At 38.9% G+C, this 17,410-nt stretch overlaps 2 protein-coding genes across 4 annotated transcripts; one reads left to right on the top strand and one right to left on the bottom strand.

The window, feature by feature from the left end:
- Nucleotides 1-1,324: 1,324 nt before the first annotated feature.
- dus1l (dihydrouridine synthase 1-like (S. cerevisiae)) lies at nucleotides 1,325-10,128 on the top strand. Of its 3 annotated transcripts, XR_008531621.1 has the most exons (15): nucleotides 1,325-1,404; nucleotides 2,452-2,711; nucleotides 3,566-3,674; nucleotides 3,821-3,871; nucleotides 4,000-4,112; nucleotides 4,249-4,331; nucleotides 4,771-4,874; nucleotides 5,005-5,152; nucleotides 6,263-6,359; nucleotides 6,962-7,050; nucleotides 7,250-7,419; nucleotides 7,516-7,553; nucleotides 7,694-7,769; nucleotides 8,522-9,907; nucleotides 10,060-10,128. XR_008531621.1 is itself a non-coding variant. In XM_054608313.1 (14 exons), the coding sequence occupies exons 2-14, from the start codon at nucleotides 2,475-2,477 to the stop codon at nucleotides 8,683-8,685; spliced, it is 1,479 nt and encodes a 492-aa protein (XP_054464288.1). In that variant the 5' UTR covers nucleotides 1,325-1,404; nucleotides 2,452-2,474; the 3' UTR covers nucleotides 8,686-10,022. The 3 variants fall into 3 exon arrangements, 2 of the variants coding, with proteins under 2 accessions (XP_054464288.1, XP_054464289.1); XM_054608313.1 differs by lacking the exon at nucleotides 10,060-10,128 and having other exon boundaries at nucleotides 8,522-10,022; XM_054608314.1 differs by lacking the exon at nucleotides 10,060-10,128 and having other exon boundaries at nucleotides 1,348-1,404; nucleotides 2,456-2,711; nucleotides 8,522-10,022.
- A 98-nt stretch (nucleotides 10,129-10,226) lies between these two features.
- Nucleotides 10,227-16,546, bottom strand: LOC129099143 (tryptase-2-like). Its single transcript, XM_054608322.1, has 5 exons — nucleotides 16,485-16,546; nucleotides 15,418-15,589; nucleotides 12,703-12,983; nucleotides 11,487-11,626; nucleotides 10,227-10,551 (listed from the first exon to the last, which is right to left on the bottom strand). Exons 1-5 carry the CDS (start codon nucleotides 16,531-16,533, stop codon nucleotides 10,393-10,395), a joined length of 801 nt encoding a protein of 266 aa, XP_054464297.1. The 5' UTR covers nucleotides 16,534-16,546; the 3' UTR covers nucleotides 10,227-10,392.
- Nucleotides 16,547-17,410: the final 864 nt, after the last annotated feature.

Below are 17,410 nucleotides of genomic sequence, written 5' to 3'. Positions count from 1 at the left end.
TCAGCTGCAGGGACAGGACGACTGGTTGCAATTGAAGGAAAGATGAATGCGGCCAAGTACAGAGATATCCTGGAAGAAAACCTCCTCCAGAGTGCTCAGGACCTCAGACTGGGCCGAAGGTTCACCTTCCAACAAGACAATGACCCGAAGCACACAGCTAAAATAACAAAGGAGTGGCTTCGGAACAAGTCTGTGACCATTCTTGACTGGCCCAGCCAGAGCCCTGACCTAAACCCAATTGAGCATCTCTGGAGAGACCTGAAAATGGCTGTCCACCAACGTTCACCATCCAACCTGACAGAACTGGAGAGGATCTGCAAGGAAGAATGGCAGAGGATCCCCAAATCCAGGTGTGAGAAACTTGTTGCATCATTCCCAAGAAGACTCATGGCTGTACTAGCTCAAAAGGGTGCTTCTACTCAATACTGAGCAAAGGGTCTGAATACTTATGACCATGTGATATTTCAGTTTTTCTTTTTTAATAAATTTGCAAAAATTTCTACATTTCTGTTTTTTTCTGTCAAGATGGGTTGCTGAGTGTACATTAATGCGGGGGAAAAAAAGAACTTTTTCGATTTTAGCAAATGGCTGCAATGAAACAAAGGGTGAAAAATTTAAAGGGGTCTGAATACTTTCCGTACCCACTGTATATTCTGAGAAACATCCAGGTTAACCCAATCGTGTAATTGACCTGAGTGTATAAAATGTCATCCTTAATCAAGTCACCTTCCTGTGTGTCTCTTCTGAGCAATAGTACTCAGCCCTTCATGACAAGGCAAGGGCTGGTCATGTTCATGTTGGCAGTTAATAAATATGTAAAATGTATTTTCCCAATGCAGTTGCTTAATCAGCAATGAAATAATTAATTTGTTTTGTTGTATCATTTCTTCTTTTAAAAGGTTAGTACATGATTGTGTGAATTGTTTAGCTGCCAAGCTGAAGAGGGTTCGTGAATAAAGATGTCTTTGATAACGCAACATAAAAAAATATCAGATTTTATATACAAAACATGTATTGTTATAGATTAGACTGGCAGCTCCACTTATACTGGTACACAGGGACGACTTTGCATTACAAGTTTTTCTATCTCTGATACTTGAAGCACATTTTGCTGGTAATACTCTTTAATAATTAGGATGCAGGGCTTTACTTGTTATGAAGTATTTTACATGCTTATAGGGCGAATTTGAATTAAGTAATTTCCACCCGCTGCTTTCATCTTGGATTTGTACACCACACCACAAGGGGGCGACAAGACAGTTTATTAGCTGGATACCAACCATTATTTCTAAGAAGAAGAAGAACAACGCAGTGGGTACAGTTTCCCACCGGTCCTATTTCGCCGTTGCACACATTTAGAAAGTGCTGCGCAAGGAATACTCTACAAACCTCACAATATTACAGGTAAAGCCACAACATATAGAGATGTAACACTATATGGAGACGTAACGTTACAGTTCGTACGTGACAAGAGCAGCGTGTGACGGTGCCAGACAAACAGCGTGCTACATGTTGTAGTTATGCACCGCGGTGGGGCATCATGTGCTACATGGCAACTGACTGCAGTTAGCTTTGCTAGCTAAATGGCACTAGAGCTCAAACACAGCTTTACATCACTTTATTATATCCAGTTTATTTCTCCGGGACCGTCCATATTAATAAACATTACTGTAAATATGCTACAATAAGCCAGGAGGTATGTTTCATCCGTTGTCCCTGGTAACGTGTGAAGTTGGCAGCCTTAAAATCAAGAAACAAGTTTACAACATTAATCATGTAACTATATGATGAAGCCTATATAGGCAGACGGTAAATCAAAGTCAGAAACATTCAACAATAAAGTGGGCTGTCAACTTCGCTCTTACTTACGTTAGGAGACAAGTGAAAGTTTGGCTAAACTGACAATACAATGTAGCCAGTTAAGCTACAATATTTTAAGTGTGTCTCCAGTTAACGTTGCATTCAGGGACTATGCTTTACGTCGGTACACGAACAAGTAACGTTAGCTAAACAATGCTCAATGCAAGATTACACCTCAGTGTCAGTAACTTTAAACACCTGGGGGGAGTCCCTGTGTTGACTGCTGGCCTTAAAACTACCAAACTTACTTTGGTAAATAATCAAGAAATATTTGTTTTAAACCAATTTTAAGTGAGGTAACCATGGAGTATCAAAACATAGAGGATAGGCTAGATAGAAGGTTAATGCTGGTGTTGGAAAGAGAAGTTTAGGTGCCAGAGAAAATACAAAGACCCAAACATTTCTGGGATAGTAACGGTTTCATATCTAAAGGTGCAATCCTGTATTTTTATCATTCGCTTCTATGTTTAAAGTTAATAGTTTACCTTGGAAACACAGCAAGCCGGGATGAAATTGGGGGGAACTACTGGGTGCTACAACAAAATATGGATATGTACTTTATTCAGTTATTACTGCTTTTTTTCTTCCCAGTTAGTGTGGCGAGGTCGACTGCGATGGCCAAGCTCGAGGGCTTCGAGTTCTGGAGGAAGACCCTGAAGGAGGCCCGCTTTGTGGTGGCACCCATGGTGGACCAGAGTGAGCTAGCCTGGCGCCTGCTGAGCCGTCGGCACGGCGCCCAGCTCTGCTACACCCCAATGCTGCACGCCCAGGTGTTTGTTCGGGACGCCAACTACAGGAGGGAAAACCTCTACAATGAGGTGTGTGAGGAGGACCGACCTCTCATCACACAGGTGAGGATCCACACTGGCAAAGGTCAACGTTTCACAGCATTTTTGTTGTCTTGTCACAGTTTTTCTTACATTAAAGGGGTAACTTTGGTGTTTCTCAACCTATTCTAACATGTTTTGTGTCTATAATACTTAATGGGAACAAGAGTTTTGTTTTTTTTAATTGGTCCAGTATTGAGTGAGAATGTTGCAAATGGGCTGTAATGTAATCACTGTAGTGTAAGCACTTTTAGTGGATGTACATATACTAAAAGTGCTTGTTTTTACAACTGACAGACTCATATTGTTATTTTACATGTCTGACAACATTATGAAAAGAACCCTACAGGGGAAATAAAACCTTTTCTTTACGTTTTGCTTGATCCGGCCTGTTTGTTCTTGTATCTAACTAAGTCTAGCTTTCTGAAATCTTGCGCCACATCCACAATGTGGAATAAATATTCACCCATGACACCACAAATCTTCTTATTGACTCATCAATCTTCAGCAATGTTCGCATTGTTCACGTGTCTTAGTCCTGCATTCTCTCTACTGACCAGCAGGGGCGTCTCCTCCGGTTGCAAAAATAAGTCTGATCATATAGAAGTCTATGAGAAAATTAATTTTGATTTATTACCTCAGTAAACATTGTTAACATGAGTTTATTTCTATTTATTGGTTCTTTGGATAATGTTGTCAGACACTTCTAATACCAATCTGAGCCTGGCAGAAACAAAAACTTTTATTAGAATGTACACATCGCAACCCGTTTAGTCACTTACACACAAATTGGGGGAAAGGTTTTACCTGAGTTACCCTTTAACTTTGTTCCTGATGTAATGCCAGTAAGTCACAGTGTTGCTCTGCCTGTGTGTCAGTTTTGTGCCAACGATCCAGAGGTGTTCCTCAAGGCCGCTCTGCTGGCCCAGGACTACTGCGATGCCATCGACCTCAACCTGGGCTGTCCGCAGATGATCGCTAAGAGAGGTACGCACAGCTCTCACAGAATATTAACCCTTTTGAATTTTGACTTTGGCGACTCCTGGTGGTTTTGTCAGAGAAGACACTGACACCAACCTGCATGCAGCCCAAGTGGAAAGAAAAGTAAACCTTTCTTGACGCTTGTTTCTAAGGGCACTACGGAGTTTTCCTACAAGACGAGTGGGAGCTGTTAGAGAAAATGGGTAAGTGTGCCTTTAATTGATTGTAGGACTCTGGGATGAAATCCGTCAAAATGCAAATAAACAAAATGTTATGTCCCCCTAAGGCGTAGTGCTGCTTGTCAGCTAACGTTCCCCTCTTTATTTCACAGTCAGGTTAGCGCACGAAAAGCTGTCAGTACCCATCACATGCAAGATCCGTGTGTTCAACGAGCTGGAGAGGACGGTCCACTACGCCCAGATGCTGGAGAAAGCTGGGTGCCAGGTGTGATCAATGCGCAACCAAACAGAAACTGATTAACTGTCCTTTAAGAAATGCAGAATATGGAGCTTATTTATGGCGCATTAGAAATGTGTTTAAGAAAAGTCCGAAATTTTGGCTTTGTCAAATCTCTTTGCAGCTGCTGACGGTGCACGGCCGAACCAAAGACCAGAAAGGCACCATGACGGGCATCGCTAACTGGGAGCACATCATGGCAGTACGGTGAGCTGCCATCATCTTGTTTCACTAATCTGTAACAAAAATATTTGACCAGCTCCCTCGATGTCTCAAATTCAGAATTTAGCTGGCTTATAGTACTTAAAGAGAGTTAACCCCTAAATCAAAAACACACATTTTTTTCTTTTTTTGAAACTGCTCACGACAAAGTCTATGATTATCTGTGGAAGAACCGAGTCATGATTTCTAGAAAGAGATATTGCTGTTGAGTTTTTCAAATGTATTGCAAGCCGAGTGCCATATAGTCCAATTATATTTGAGAAAAGGCAGACATCTCTACGTCTGATAGCACCAAAACAATCTAGATTTATAAGTAACACTACATGTAAGAGGTACAAATATGTGAACTGTCCCTTTTAATGTTTGCCTCATCCTTAAAAAAAAACATATTTTAATAACTGTTTGTTGTGTTTTTTTGCTGTAGGAAGGCAGTAAATATTCCAGTGTTTGCAAACGGCAACATCCAGCACCTTAGCGACGTGGAGCGCTGCATTCAGGAGACGGGAGTGCAGGGAGTCATGAGTGCAGGTCCACAAAGTCTCAATACATGCTTTTTTTCTTAGTTCAGTGGTGTTAATGGATGATATATAATGTTCATTGGTGCTCATGATATGCACAGTTTTGAAACTTATTTTGGTTTGTTATTTATTCTTTTTAGAGGGGAACCTCCACAACCCGGCGCTGTTTGAAGGATGCAGCCCCCCAGTTTGGGAGATGGCGGAGGAATATCTGGAGGTGGTGAAGCAGCATCCGCCCTGCACTCTGTCCTACGTACGAGCACACCTCTTCAAGCTCTGGCACCACACGTATGTGTCTCTCTCTGTGTGTGCATGTGCGTGCGTGTGCTTGTGCATATGCCTGTACCTTTACACAACTTGAATACAAAACAACTGCCTCCATGCTATGAGTTCAAGATGGATAACATTGTCCTTAGTTATTATAATAATACTTTCAAAGTTGTACAGCACACTTAGTATTTCAAATAAAAACGGAATCTCAACATGCTTCACATACAGGGAAGAAAACAATTATAGTACAACATTAAAACTAAACAATTTATGCAAAATAAACTTGCAATTAAAATGGTTGAAATAGGATAAATAAATGTATGAATAAAGTATTTCAAGACCCAAGTTGAAAGCTGTTTCCACAAGCATGGCCTTACCGAGGAGATTTCATGATCTCCCACGCCTGTCCGCTTTGTCTGTGGCACAACAGGGAGGTTTGAGCTGCCAGACCTGAGAGTCCGGGGCGTCCGTGAAGGTTTAAAACATGAATCACCCACATTAAAGTCAAAATCCTTAAGAATTCAGCCCTGGTTGATTTGGTGCCTGAGGTGTGGAAATGTCTCACTCCTAAGACACCGAGGTGAACTATGCTGCCTCCATCAGGAGTTTGGTTTCATTTCAGTCTTAACCACATTGCTGACATTTACTGTCACGCTTGTTTCTCTCCCGCCTCTCCTCGGATCTCTGCGTTTCACTGGGGGCGGAGATTACACGCACTGTGAAGAGCGGCAGTCTGCTAACTTGATGCGCATGCTATGCATATTAGCTGCTCTTTTTCAACAATCAAACTCAACCGTGGTGCTGTTTTGTCCGGAGATTCTGTGTAAAAAAGTGTAAAAATGCCATAGCCTTTCAGTATATCTGCGTCTGTGTGATGTAATGTATCTTAATATCTCTGAAGCTTGTGTTAACCTTATTTAAGGCATCTAACCAAAGACACTTTAAAAAACATTTTAAAAATGCTGACGAATTTTCCTGATTATTAGGACTCATCCTGCAGCACTCTATAATTAATACGGGTGTCCACTGACTTTTGTGTGTATTCCGGGAATTAATCTAACATTTCTGAAGAATTTAAGTCTAGAATTTTTTTACATTTTGTGTGTGTGTGTTTGTTTGTATGTCTAGGCTACAGATCCACCAGGACCTGAGAGAGGAGCTGGCCAAGGTGAAGAACATCGAGGGTTTGGCCGGCGTCAGCAAACAGCTGAGGCTGCGCTGCCAGGTAACCGCACACAGCAGTGATAGAAAAAAATCCACTGAGGAAGTGGAGACGGTGAAGTCTAACCTGTTAGCAACATTTTCTCTCCATCCCTTAAATCCCTACAGATATTGTCAATCTTCTTTTTAATAAGTCCCTCCTCCTTTAGCCACTTTTTCTGAAGAATATTCCGCCTTTGAATCGGGCTTTCACCATCTGAAGAGACGGGCATGTGCATCTGTATTTGTAGAACGGCCAATAGGAACGTCCTCTCTCTGAAATGACCTGTGATTGGCCAAAGTATCCCTTCAGGGACTAGATTTTCTAAAGCTTAAAAACAGAGCCAAAAGTCTGGTTTCCCTCAGACCACTTGAATCGCAATATAATGAAAGATTGTCATGGGAGTCTTGCCCAAAGACGGCAAACGAAAACAAAACTGCCTACCCCAGCTTTAAGTGCAAATGAGCAGCAACGATCCAGCTTATCAGAGTGACATAGATTATTTTTAAATTAGTGTTACTGGGACAGCAAGGCATGGATGTATTGCTGATGAACAAAATATACATACTTCCAGGGTGAAGGAGTATTGGTGTACCAGTAGCTGTACCGTTTGTGTGTCTGTGCAGGAGGAGATCGCCAAAGGAAAGGACGCGGAGGAGAAGCAGGGCGGCCTTCCGTTCCCACATTGGATCTGCCAGCCGTATGTCAGACCACCGTGAGTCCCCACCTTTTGTTTGTTTTTGATTTTTGTCTTCTATATGATATTTTCCCGTTATCATACATACGCAGAGGAGCTGTGAAATTAGCTGCAGCTGCAATCTCACTGCGGGCAAGGTAGAATAAGGTTTTAAGAACTCTGAGCACCAGTCAAAAAGCTCTCTAGCACAGTAATCTTACTGGCTTGTTCCATACAGGCCAAAGGATCCGGTCGCCAACGGCAACAGCGAGGGCCCAGAGGTGAAGAAGACGGTGTGTCAGAAGAGGGCGCTGGAGGACTCGGACGCAACGGCCGACACGCTCTCCAAAAACAAGCAGAAGAAGAGATCCCGAAACCCCTACAAGAACTTCAGTCCCGAGCAGAAACGTGAGTCCGACCTCGTGGCTTTCCCCTCAGACTGCCCAGTTCCTCTTTGAAAAAATAGTAGAATGCTGAAATTTCCTCTTTTTTCCCCACCAACAGCAAAGTACATCAAGTGTGAGCAGTGTGGGAACCCAAAGGTCAGTGTGTGTGTGTGTGTCCGTATCAAACACGTGTGGCCTTCTGCTTTGTTCAGCCTAACCAAATAATCAGGAGGACATTTCCAGTGCGTTAGTTTGATCTCCGGCAGCTGATACGGTTTTGTTGTTTTGCTCCGCAGGGAAATAAATGTGTCTTCAACCTGTGTCGAGGTTGCTGTAAGAAGAAGGCCTTCAAGGAGGTGGCCGACTGTCCAAGTACGTACATGCACAGATTACACTGTCAGAAAATGTTACACGAGTGCTTAATCACTCATATGATTAATTTAGCTTGTTTCTCAAAGTCAAGGATGCGTCCTTCTTAGGAGGGTTCTTTCAAGTCGGGTCCTACAGAAGTTAGGAAATGCATGTAGGCCTATTATGATATGATAAAATGATATAAAACTAACTGGGATTTTTACATTTATAATTATTTCTTGCCATACAAAAGAGAAAATTAGAATGCTCTCCATCCTACCAGACTCCATTGTAAAACACAGCAATTTGACCTTGTCGATTTTAACTTCATTCAATCTGAACAAAAACAGAATAAAACTCATCAAGACAATGTTGATAATGCCTAGTTGTTATACTTACAACAGTCACCTACTCTGGTTTGGTTGAAATAAAGCCTTTATTTACAGAGTCGGTTGTGAAAATGGGGTGGCTCTTCCTCAATGTCTATTGCTGATAAAACTCACTGAATGAAGTTTGTGGCAAACTTTTAAATAAGTCCTTGTAGATCTAATACGAGTCAAGATTCCGCAACTGGATTGGCAAATTCTACCCTCAAATTTGTTCAGAAACAGATTTTTGCGGGTTTGAAAGTGTAATTTCTTATTTAAAGGCAATCATGCTGATTTTGTTCTCTTTAGGGGCCAGAACAATGAAAAATATAAAAAATATATATATATATATATTGTTGCATTTTAGCTTTGTTCAATAGAAATAATCCCACCTTTGTTCGACAGGCCACGGGTTGAGGTTCAAAACCAGGGCAGAGAAACAGAAGGCTGAGGAGGACGGAAAGGAGGAGCACGGGAGGAAGGAGGGCTCGGAGACGGAGAGAAGCCTTGGCTGCAGCTCTCCTCGGCCCCTCTCAGATCCAAGTACAGAGACACCGCTGCCACTATGAGCAGGACTAAGGCTGTCTCTACATGCACAAACCATACTCTTGTTAATACAGCACTCGGCTGTCACATGTCAAAGAGACCTACCTGGGTGACACTGAGCCGTTTTCATTTCATTACTCTGAAGATCGGACAAGTTAATGTACTCTAAACATTTTTTATGTCAATATGACATCACGATGTCACGGTAAATCACCGCTGCCAGGCTGCTGTGTGGACAATGCTTTGAGTAATTTATTTTGGAGGATAATTGAAAATGAGGTAACAAGGTTAGTGTGTGCATGTAGAGGTAGCCATTTCTTATTCAGGACGAACAGAATAGACTGCTGCTAAGCAACCTGGGTAAGGAAGAGACTCTCTGTTTGGATGGACGCCGATCAGCAGACCAAAACATACTACAAAAACATCTCTTTTTTTTTTTATGTGATGTGGATTAGTTTGGGATTTCTTTTTTCTCTTTTTTTTTTTCTGATTGGACAGTTTGAAAGTCATCTTTTATTTTGAAGTCAAAGATCTAATGAGACGTTCCAACATCATTTCGCCAAATTTGTTTGGGTGAAGTAAAGTTTGCCTGCAGTGCATTGACGTGTATGTGCCTTTTCCATGAGACGTACCGCTGCCTATCCAGATATGAACTTGGAACAAAATGTAGAGCGAGATCAATGTCGAAAAACAAAGACATGCTCAGTTACTACGCAGCCTATTTAAAGGTGCTACCTGTGTAATCATTCATGCACTGGTTTTTTTTTTTCCTACCCTGCTTATCAAAGTAATTTCTGTAAGTGTTTAGCCTAGCTTAGCACAAATACTAGAGGCTAGCCTAGCCCTATCAAAAGAGATTCTTGAGTAGCTTGCTTACTAACAAGACAATTACAAGATATTTACTTTACTGTAATGGAAGCTAGCTGTTTTCATGTGATTGTGGTCTTTGTGCTAAGCTAGCCTCTCATCTGATTTCAGGCCCTGTGAAAACTAGCTTTTCATAAAGAAGTGTTCCTCTGACTTTTTGGGGTTTTTGAATATTTAATATCACAAAGTTAGTGAGAACTCGTGTTAAGGTTAAGGTTATTAACTAAACTCTGACACTCAGTTAATCTGCGTCATCAGGACAAGCGCGGGTGTTGAATCCTGATTGGTGCGCGGATGTTGCTGACATCACTGTTTGTCAGTGTAGCCCTGCTTTCATTAAACCAGTGAGAGGAGCACAGACGACAACAGAAAATGCAGGTAGGAACTACTCTGAGCCTTTAAACCTGCAGTTGCTAACTTATATTAAAACCACTTTTTATCATATTTGTTCAAACTGTCAATATATCCCTACAGAAGTACACAAGACATATAATCTGTAATTAAAATGTGATTACTCTGTTTGTTTATAGTGCTCATAGTGGCATTTGCAAATTCCCCAAGACTCGGAAGGAAAACAACCAATTTTTTCACAGTTTCTGTATCATGTCGTGTGTTGGATTAGATGCGGTGTGCAGCGTTCGCTGAATTCACCTCACATGGGTTTTATCAAAAAGAATTCTCCATCGTGACACTAAAATGGATGCTTTAAAGCTTTTAATGCAAAGATGAAGAAACAAGAGTGCATGTCAACTGTAATAAAGTGACAACAGGGACTGAGAGTGCAACTCAGGGGAGAAGCGTTAAAGAGTAAAGCAGGTCGTCAGCTTCAGCTTCCAGGACGTTTCCATCTCAGCGGAGGCTTCCTAGGGTTTGTGGATGTAGTTGTTGATATACTCCCGAAACTTGGACACTTCGGTATAGAAGCCAGGGTTGCCTTTGACACCACAACTGCTGTAACTCATGATGCCCACCTGCACGTAGCCCCCGGCTGTTTTACACACCAGCGGGCCGCCATAATCCCCCTTTGGAAGCACAAAAAAACACGTATACACAGTCAAGTCTTCCACTGTGCATTGTTCTTTCCTTATTTGAACTTGTTGAGTTGACACATAGCAGAAGTGCCTCTACCCTGGAAATTCAAAATATGCCTCTATAAAATAAAAATGACTTGGGCTTTGGGGGTAGTGAGCATGATTGGGTCATATTTCTATTATGTACTTCTATTTTATTTTGCTAGCATTAGATATTTACACAGCTAACATCCATATTTAGCATTATCCAATCTAAGGCGTTTAGAAACGTTAATTGCCGGATCTCACGAGAGTGTGTTGCTCAGTCAGATAAAGGCTTTGAACAAAGTTCATTTTCTGCAGATTTGTCTGTCTGAAAAATGCCCTTTTAGTGTTGGAGTGTTTTGCGGCTAGTTAATAATGGGTACTAGATTTACTTTGGTGTCTATGGAGCAAAAGATTCCTCCATAAACGTCACCGGCCTCCGGATCAACCAATAGCAAAATTCTGTTACAATAGCAGGGTTTCTAAACATATATATATTATTCAAATACTTAAGTGTCAAGATTTGGACCTGAATCCATCAACGACACTATTAGATACTCATTCATTGGTTTTCAGCTTTAGTTACTCTTTAAGTAAAAGCACCACTACAACAATGCACAAATACTTTGTATTGTGAATCTTACTTCAGTAGAAGTACAGAGGTATTAGCAGCAAAATGCACTTAAAGTATCAAAGTAAAAGCAATCATTCTGCATAAATATATTATTATATATGTATTATTAGGTTGTGATTACTGATTCATCAATGAATAAGTAGTATTTTACTGTTGCTGGTTGAGGTGGAGCTACTTTTAACTACTAACTAGTAGTGCAGTCAGACCCCCTTCTCACAGCTGAATATTTACAAATATATATACAACTGACTTTATTAGTAAAACTCACTGTGCAGGCGTCCTTCCCTTCTGCCTTGTCCCCTGCACACATTACTCCTTCAGCCAGATAAGGATTCTTGGCCTTACATTTCTTTTGAGGGATGATGGTAGTCTTCAGCTGTTGAAGGGTTTCAGGACTCGCCAGATGAGCTGCATAGACACAAACACACACACAAAGTGAGATAATTGCAGAGGAGGTGGCTATAGTTTATGATTCATTAGCGACCGAAGTAAGGCCTGAAGAGAGCCATCTATTGTGTGTAGATACTGTTTATTTGGAAGTTAGCTGTGTCCATCACTACTACACTTAAAAAAAAACTGTATATGAACTAGCTATTTTGCCATAAAGGCCCTGCACACCCACAACAGATGTTTTACACGTTAAACTATAAGGATTATGGATTTAGTTGCTTTTTATTTTTAGATTAAAATTTTTAGATTAATGATTATAACAATAATAATGGCAACATTTATTAAAACTATTTTTATTATTATTAAAAACCTCAAAAGGCTACTAATTAACATGTTACATCTTGTTTCTTTTAAAGGTCCCTCAAGTCATATTTTTTTTATTGAATTTCTATTGCATATAACATGAGTTTATTTAATTTATATTTATATATTTTCAATTTATAATATAATAATTTAAGGAATTATGCATGACTATTTTTTACAAAATTTAAAAAAAAAGTCTGACACACCCCCTGCAGTACTCCAAAGTACCCCTAGGCTTAGTAGTACCCCCATCTGAGAAACACTGTAGTAAATTACACCAGAATTAATTTACAATTACTTTTTGGAAGATAAATCATATCGGACATCACATTATTGTTAGAATTGGCAGAATATATTTATGTCTTGTCGGGGATGAGAAGATGATGATTTATGTGTAGTTTATGTGTAAACACAAAAAAGGTCAAAACTTTCTGAGGACTTACAGGAAGTAGTCACAAACATCAAACCGCAACTTGCCGGTTTTGCGCAAAATGTTTTGAGCGGTTGAGTTTATGTGCAGTTGTTGATTACCGGGTACATTTTTATTTTAACTCATAAGTTCAGGATTTCTAAATCCTGTTAAGAAGCCTGTTTATGTGTCACACTGATCTGCAGGGTCACACACAAAGCCATTTTGATTATGACCATTTATTCACGGGTGTCTGTGTTTGTATTATTTTGTCCTCATACAGTGTGTCTACCTTATATGCTGCTTCATGTGCAGAACTTACTATTTCCCTTAGTATCCCCCCATCCAATGATCCAACACTCAGACGATGAGTCAAAGGTGGCGTCGGGGTCGGGCAGATTCACTGCCTTGATCTCCCCTGAGGTATCCACCGGGTACTTCAGCTTCACCAGAGCGATGTCGTTCACGTAGTGGCCCTCGCCCAGTTCCTTGAACCCGGGGTTGTTCATATAAAATTCAATGCCCAGGTATTCCTTGGCACCCTTTTTCAGGTTGTATGCGCCTGCCCAAATCATTGTTTTCTTGTAGCTAATCTGATTATTTCTGGCAACACAAACACACACACATTAATGGATCTCCCTCTACTACCTGTAAAAACACACAGTGCACATTAGTATTCTAACATGCGGGTTGGTTCCGTGACATATAGACATTGCCTGGTTTTGATACATATTATAACAGACCACAGTGATGACGTGTTGTGCTGTAATGTGGCTGCTGCAATTCATTTCAAAACAAGGAGGGAACATACATTCAGTATCTACATAACATAAAGCCAATTTATTATATTTTATGCATAATATTCTAACTTTCAAATATTTATTTACGGATAAGACAACAGTACTTTTTATGAGTTTTGTTGCCATATGAATTGTATTAATATGTCCAAATTGAGAATGAGTAGATATCAGTAAATTAATTAAAATGTAGTGGTCTTGATACACCTAGGTTCTTGTAACTTTCTCACTAGAAGATGTTGAAGGATGCAGTATGAGTGTATTATTAAATTATGAGCCTTGCAACTCATCGTGTGATAAATGGCTGTACAATAATATGTTTTACATTTAAAGAATATTAAATAATCAGACATTTAGCAGAACATTTTTTGGAATGAATTCTGCACATAGGGTAATATTAAAAATATTACCCTATGTTCTCTCGTTAAACCATAGGAAGCCTTCTAGTTTTCCAATGACAATTGGAGTCCTCGATTTAAAGCGCCTGGACTTGTCTGTTTGGTATAGAGGACATTTTCATCAAACAATTCCACACTGATGAAGCCTTTCAAGAGTGTGACAAATTTCAAGATTTGACCTGGACAAAGGAGAACCTATACGGAGTTGATGCTGAATCTAATACACTGAGTAATTCCTAGGATGTGAAGAAATTGTTCCACACATAATTATTTCAGCTACTTTCATTTTTAATTGATCCAAACCATTTAAGATAACAATCTAGACACCTGTTAAAAAGACAGCTTCATGTGAACTCTTTATATGCAGATGACTCAGCAGTATTAGTTTTCCCATAATGATAAAAAGCACGGTTGAAAAGTCGCTTTGTGCAGAACCTTTTAATGTTGGCAGTGGATGATTGATAACATGCTGTCACTTCAATTTCAAGAGTTTCAGACTCCTGCTCAGATACATTTTTTTGGGCAAAAATATATATTCTAGATTTTATACCTGATAACTTGCAGCTTGGGCATTATTGGGATGAACAAAGTAGCTGGACACACTAGTGGCCTTTTCTCTCCATATTAAGCAGCTTTTTGACCAAGATCTGCGATGGAGGAGGGCATGGATTGTGTAAATTTAAAGGGACATGTTAAGGAACAAATAAGCTTTTTATCTCTTTAATACTCCATTGTTTCAGTTTTTATATTATTGTATTCCTCTATACCTTAAAAAGATTCTGAACCTAGAATGCTAACAGTTTAACATAGAGACTAACATTCATTGAGTTTTATTGGGGAGCACTTTCTATGACGCCCATGTCTTTAATGCTTTTTAAACATACTTATGTGTTATAATCTGTTTAAAGAATTGTTATAAGCCCTCTTAGATATTCATAACGCTTTATAACTATAATCATGACACGCTTTGAAGCAATTTATAATGACTTCTAAGGTCAGTGTATTATGAATATATTATAATGTATTATAGTTCCCATAGTTGTAATACATTCTAATCTTTTTTTATAATGCATTATATTGTGATTATAAGTCAGTCTATTTGGTCAGTTTTTGCTTTTAGTTAAGTAAAAATTAATTTGCAATGTTTTGTGTTGTTATTGCATATATTTAATGATATTTTTTACACTTTACTTAAAGCAAACAATGACCGCTTAAGTAACTAATATGGGAATTATTATACAATATGATCCTTGCAAAAACAGTTATGAAATATTATAATACTATGATACTTGACCTTATAAGTCATTATAGAATGATTATATAATTAAAACATTATAATAATTTTTATATTGCATTACAGACGTGGCCGTCATTGAGAGTATAACTAACAATTTACATACATTTTTTTTTTTTTTTATTTGCTATAGATATCTATTCAATGAGCTTGAGTTTCTGAGTTTTTATTATGCTTCTGTGTGCTACCGGTTGGTTTGTGTTGTGTTTCTGGTTGTAAAATCTTGTTGAACACGTTACTAAATAAACATTGGCTTAAGAGTAAATATGCCTTTGGAAACCTGTAATAAATGCAACGTTAGAAGGGTTCCCACACTAGAAAAAAGAAAGAAAAATGCTAAATAATACACTTTGTGCTGGATTTCTTACGTTATTCAACAATGTCTTTGCTTAGTTTATAGTGACAAAATGTTTTTCATTATAACACATAACTGGTATAACCTCATGCGCTCATGGTTATTTAATTACATTCAAATAATTATATATACACAATTATTACATTATGAGTTGCTACAAAGCTCACATGAAGAAACACACACACACACTTACGTTTGCCAGCAGCTTGCAGCACTCAGCACCCAATTTTCATTCAGGATGGTGCCGCCGCAGCGCCAGTTCTTTTTCTCATCAGTTATGTTCAGGTGGACCATCCACGGCCAGTTATCCTTTTTAGCATCCTCCCCCCCGATGATGGAGCTCCTCACCTCGGCCCCAAGCAGACCTAAAAAAGCATTAATGAAAACATGGAAACCAGGAAATCATGTTAACATAACGTAATGTGAGATTTAACCAGCCGATTGGTTTCACACTATTCCATCTATCTACAGATGCTTATATTTGACCAAGATATGCTGCAATGCGCCAGAAGAGGTGGAAGTGTATTTGAAAAATTCTAATATTTTCTTGGGTTAAAGTGAGAGTTTTGAGAAATAGGCTTATTTGTTTTCTTGCCCATGGATGAGAAGATTGATATATCACTCTCAAATCTACAGCCAGCATCCAGTTAGCGTAGCTTAGCATTAAGACTGGAAACATGTGACAACAGCTACCCCGGTTTGGTCGGAGGGTAACTAAATCTACAATACCACTACTTATTGTTATTACTGTTTAAAATCTGGTAGTTTTGCGTGTGTTATATAACAGACTTCTTCTTGGAATTAAGAACCTTTGTTTTTTACAATGTGGCGTTTTTTGACACTGTCATAACAGATAACACAAACAACATCTAATGTTTAATTAGTGGGCTGTATTAGCAGGTTAAAACCATATTCACTTATGCTTATGTCAAATTGTCTTATATTTGACATGTCTGCCAAGAGTTTGTCTCTTTCAGCCTCCTGTTGAATCCTGACTCCGGCAATAAAGCTCTGAATGACAGATGCTCTCCGTGAATTCATGTTTTTTTATATTTTTAATGCTGTAACTTCTTTTAAATCTACAACAGAGATACAACAGGGAGTGATGGATTTTTAAACACAGAGATCAAACTAAGATGTCCAGTTGTCATCAAATGAACCATAAATACCATAAAAATAATTAATAATTACAGAGAAATTTTACTTAATGAGTGCAGATAAATCCCCATGGAATAAAATTCTCATGTTTGTCTTTCTCACCTCCAGTGTGGATCAGTACCAGCCCAGCGAGAAGTGCTCCGAAGGCCATGGCTGCGACAGAGTGAACCCTTGGCTCTGCAGGCTGCAGCTTTATGGAAGTCTTATCTGCACTATCAGCCCTCCTTTTTCATCTCAGACCACACATGGAAAAGTACTTTTACTCAAGTACTGTGAAGTAGGATACTGATGTTATCATACTTTGAATTTAAAATGCATCTCAGAGCTTTATAAATTGAGACAGTTGTACATCCACATTGTAGCATTCGCTCTTCAAATATCATCCACTGTCAGTTTAAGAAAGACTAAACAGAATATCGTGCTCAAAAGTAAAAGCATGCTTAGTTTAATGCAAAATATTTTAATGTAAAGTATGATGCACAAACATAGCCAAGAAATATTTAATATTTTGTAATAGTTAATATTTTGGCTACCTGCCGCTCGGACTATTTTTCTTAAAGTCCTCTATAGGTTGTTGTGTAACACTTTACTTGAATCCTCCCAACTTAACATTTATGAGCAGTGTAGAAACACTCCATTCCCTAGAATGTAGTTGAAATATTTAAATATGAGGACAATTGACAAATCAGATTTTTTTTACTGTTAATTTGAAAAAACATGTCAACAACTCCAACTCCTCATATGAAGCTGCGACGATGCATAAATAATGCAAACTTGATAATAAATAATAATATCCGTACAATGACACTCGTGAATAAATCCTCACAGTATGTTATAAAGCAAACATTAACATTTAAATGATTCACTCACAAGATTTAAATATAAACTCATGTCCTAATTTCATCATCATCTATAGTAAGTGCTGCCTGAAAGCCTCAAAAAATGAATAGCTACAAAATAATTTTAAAGTAACATTTTTTTGCTATTACAAAATACTGTTGTGTGCTAATAAATGTGAATGCAACCGA

This window comes from Anoplopoma fimbria, chromosome 11, assembly GCF_027596085.1.
Source record: "Anoplopoma fimbria isolate UVic2021 breed Golden Eagle Sablefish chromosome 11, Afim_UVic_2022, whole genome shotgun sequence".
In the NCBI taxonomy this organism is placed as follows: Eukaryota; Metazoa; Chordata; class Actinopteri; order Perciformes; family Anoplopomatidae; genus Anoplopoma; species Anoplopoma fimbria.
This window is presented reverse-complemented; position numbering and strand designations above follow the sequence as displayed.